Raw genomic sequence first — 2,987 nt, forward strand, 5'->3', positions numbered from 1 at the left:
AGGAGATCCAACCAGTCCATCCTAAAGGAGATCAATCCTGAGTGTTCATTGGAAGGACTGATGTTGAAGATAAAACTCCAATAATTTGGCCACCTGATGTGAAGAGCTGACTCATTTGAAAAGACCCTGATGCTGGGAAAGACTGAAAGCAGGAGGAGAAGGGGATGACAGAAGATGAGATGGTTGGATGGCATCACCGACAGAATGGACATGAGTTTGAGTAAATTGAGGGAGTTGGTGATGGACAGGAATGCCTGGTGTGCTGTGGTCCCTGGGGTCACAAGAGTCAGACACAACTGAGCGACTGAACTGAACTGAACTGAAGCTTAAACCTTCAATAAGTCAAGGAATTCCTTTTGCCTTTAGTCCGATTAAATTGGACTTTGAGCTACTTGCACGAAAAAGATTCATTCCTTCCAAATTTGTGACATGGGGTTTGTCTTTTAAATGAGGAAACTGCAGGAAAAAACAAACACTTTGTGTGTATATATGTGTGAACTTTTTATTGCAGACCCGTGTATCTGTAGCTAACTCTGTGCCCTGCACATAGTAGGGGACAAGTACAGTAAGTGCTTAAAATAGGTTTATTTAGTTTAAGTGGTTAGTAAGTCAGAGAAGAGATTGTGCAAGAAGTGAAGTGAATCAGAGTAAATTCCTCTTCCTTTTCTTGGCCAAGCCAAGAATCCATTTGAATCCATCTGCTGTCATTTGTCAATGTGCCAAGGGAAACGAAATTAAGCAATATGGCTCTTGGGTCCAAGAGTCCAGTCTCTCAACTGGAGACGGTTGGTGTTTTCTGCTGAAACACAATGAAAATAAGTCATAGTCTTTAGTTAGCATAAACACTGAGGAAACTCATTTGGTCTCTGTTTTCATGATGCCAGATATCTGGATAAAAATTAAAATGTGTGGTCAATATGCTCCTCATAATCTATGCATATGACATCACATGGATAAATATCCAGTTACTTAACCAGACTTCTCATTGTGTAGCCAGGGTGGTTTAGGTCATTGAACGTGATAGCAGGAAGGACTTTGTGGTACTGATACCAGTGCGTTATGACTTTGAGAGGAACATAAGTATAAACACAGGCAAATCACATGAGTGTTTCAGTTACATTCCAAGGCAGAAAGAGGACATAACCATAGAAACAGGGATGCTGCCTGTCTTCCTACTCTTTCCCTGTCTTTTCCTTCACAACTCTATTCAACATACAATCTTATTTATTTATGTTAATTTTCTTTCTGTGTTCCAGAATGTAGGGCTCCAGGAAGGCAAGGATTTCTCTTTATTTTTGCTCACTGCTCTTTCTATAGTACCTAAAATAGATTCTGGCATATGACAAATGTTCAATAAATGTGTGATGAACAAATGAGATAGCAATTTGCTTAAGGATATCCTTAAGGATAGCAATTTGCTAAGCAATTCATAAATCAAAAACTAAGATGGCTGGGTGAAACAAACACTTTTTTTCCCCCCTTAAATTAAAAGACCCAGTGACTTACTGAGTGCTGCCTGGTTCAACTGTAATCTTTGTGACAATAAATAATTTGTTTAATCTTCTATCCCTTGGATTCTCCATACAGAAAATGAGGATAACAGTACCAATCCCCTATTTTTCAAAAAAAATTTTAAATGTCCCAAAAGAGGCAATAGCTGTAAAGGTGTTAGGTTAAAGATGCAAGGAAGGAGCTTAGTAAGGATGGGCTTTCATGAAATTAAACAATTATTTCAGTTGTCCACTGACTTGCTAAACTGGCAAAAGTCCATTTCTCAGCTTTTGTTCCTATACATACTAGCAACAACACATTAATCAGTTTTGTATATTCTTGTTTCTTCCAAAGTATTGTTATTGCACATTTTAATTAACCATTTCCAAACAAAACTGCCTTTCATACATTGCAAATTTGTCTTCAAAGTCATAAACTTTTTAGTGATAAAAATAGGACATACTCACAGAATCCAATCTAACTGACACTTATTTAAAATTGTGATGGGGCATTTCTCCAGGGTAATTACCCTTCCTCCCAATAGTTAATAGTTAAACAGCCTTTCTGTTATGGGAATTCAGCTAATCCTCTTCCCATTTGTTCCTTCAGTTTAAATTCTGTTTTCCAGGGTCTCCCTGCCAATCCTCAAAAAGAGACCCTGTACCTTTAATAGCAGAGACCTGGTGAGAGGTTTCTTTCCAAACTTGTTCCCTGGCTTCCAAGTGACGAAACCAGCTGTAATTTGAGAGCAGAAAGATCCTCAGGATATCATTAGCCAAAGGAAAATCTCCGCATTCCCACCCAGTCCAGGAGTAGAAATCGTATCAGAGGGCAAGAGCCTTTCTCTCCAGCTACAGGCTCCATTTCCCAAGGAGCAAGAGGGACCTCGGAGAGCCAGAGTGGGGCAACGGAGCCAGCCAGCATCCAGCCAGAACCCTGGAGGAGGGGTTCCCCATCGTGCCGGCATCCTGCCAGGAAACAGCCGGCTGAGTTCCAACCACCAGAGCGAGCGCAGGAGCTCAGAGCGAGGGTGCATCCTGGGCTGCTGGCTGCGGGGTGGGCTACCCAGGCTCTGCTGCGCAGCCACATGAAGCCAGCTGGGGAGGGGGGGTCAGGGTGCAGCAAGGCGACTGGGACTGAGGCTGACGCCGTTGCAGGGAGGCACTGACTCCCAGGGGAACCCCCTCCCCTTCCTTGCGTCTGGGCGAAAAGTCTTCTCCAGGGGTCCCCGGTCATCCTGAATATCCAGGATGGTGTTCCTGAAGTTTCTCTGGATGGGTTTTCTCTGCCACCTGTGTCAGGGCTATTTCGACGGTCCTCTCTACCCAGAGATGTCCAATGGGACCCTGCACCACTACTTTGTGCCGGACGGGGACTACGAGGAGAACGACGACCCCGAGAAGTGCCAGCTGCTCTTCAGGGTGAGTGACCACCGGCGCTGCTCCCAGGGGGAGGGGAGCTCGGCCAGCACTCTGCTAAGCCTCACCCTGCGGGAG

General features: G+C 44.1%; 1 protein-coding gene across 1 annotated transcript in view; it reads left to right on the plus strand.

The window, feature by feature from the left end:
- Window positions 1-2,724: 2,724 nt before the first annotated feature.
- FIBIN (fin bud initiation factor homolog (zebrafish)) overlaps window positions 2,725-2,987 on the plus strand; it is a 1,737-nt gene continuing 1,474 nt past the window's right edge. The window contains exon 1 of the mRNA XM_010831782.1: window positions 2,725-2,976. Within this exon, the coding sequence (XP_010830084.1) occupies window positions 2,742-2,976 (235 nt within the window). The 5' untranslated portion in view covers window positions 2,725-2,741. The remainder of the gene's footprint in view (window positions 2,977-2,987) is intronic.

The sequence above is a fragment of the Bison bison genome, unplaced genomic scaffold (assembly GCF_000754665.1).
Source record: "Bison bison bison isolate TAMUID 2011002044 unplaced genomic scaffold, Bison_UMD1.0 scf7180017864531, whole genome shotgun sequence".
In the NCBI taxonomy this organism is placed as follows: Eukaryota; Metazoa; Chordata; class Mammalia; order Artiodactyla; family Bovidae; genus Bison; species Bison bison.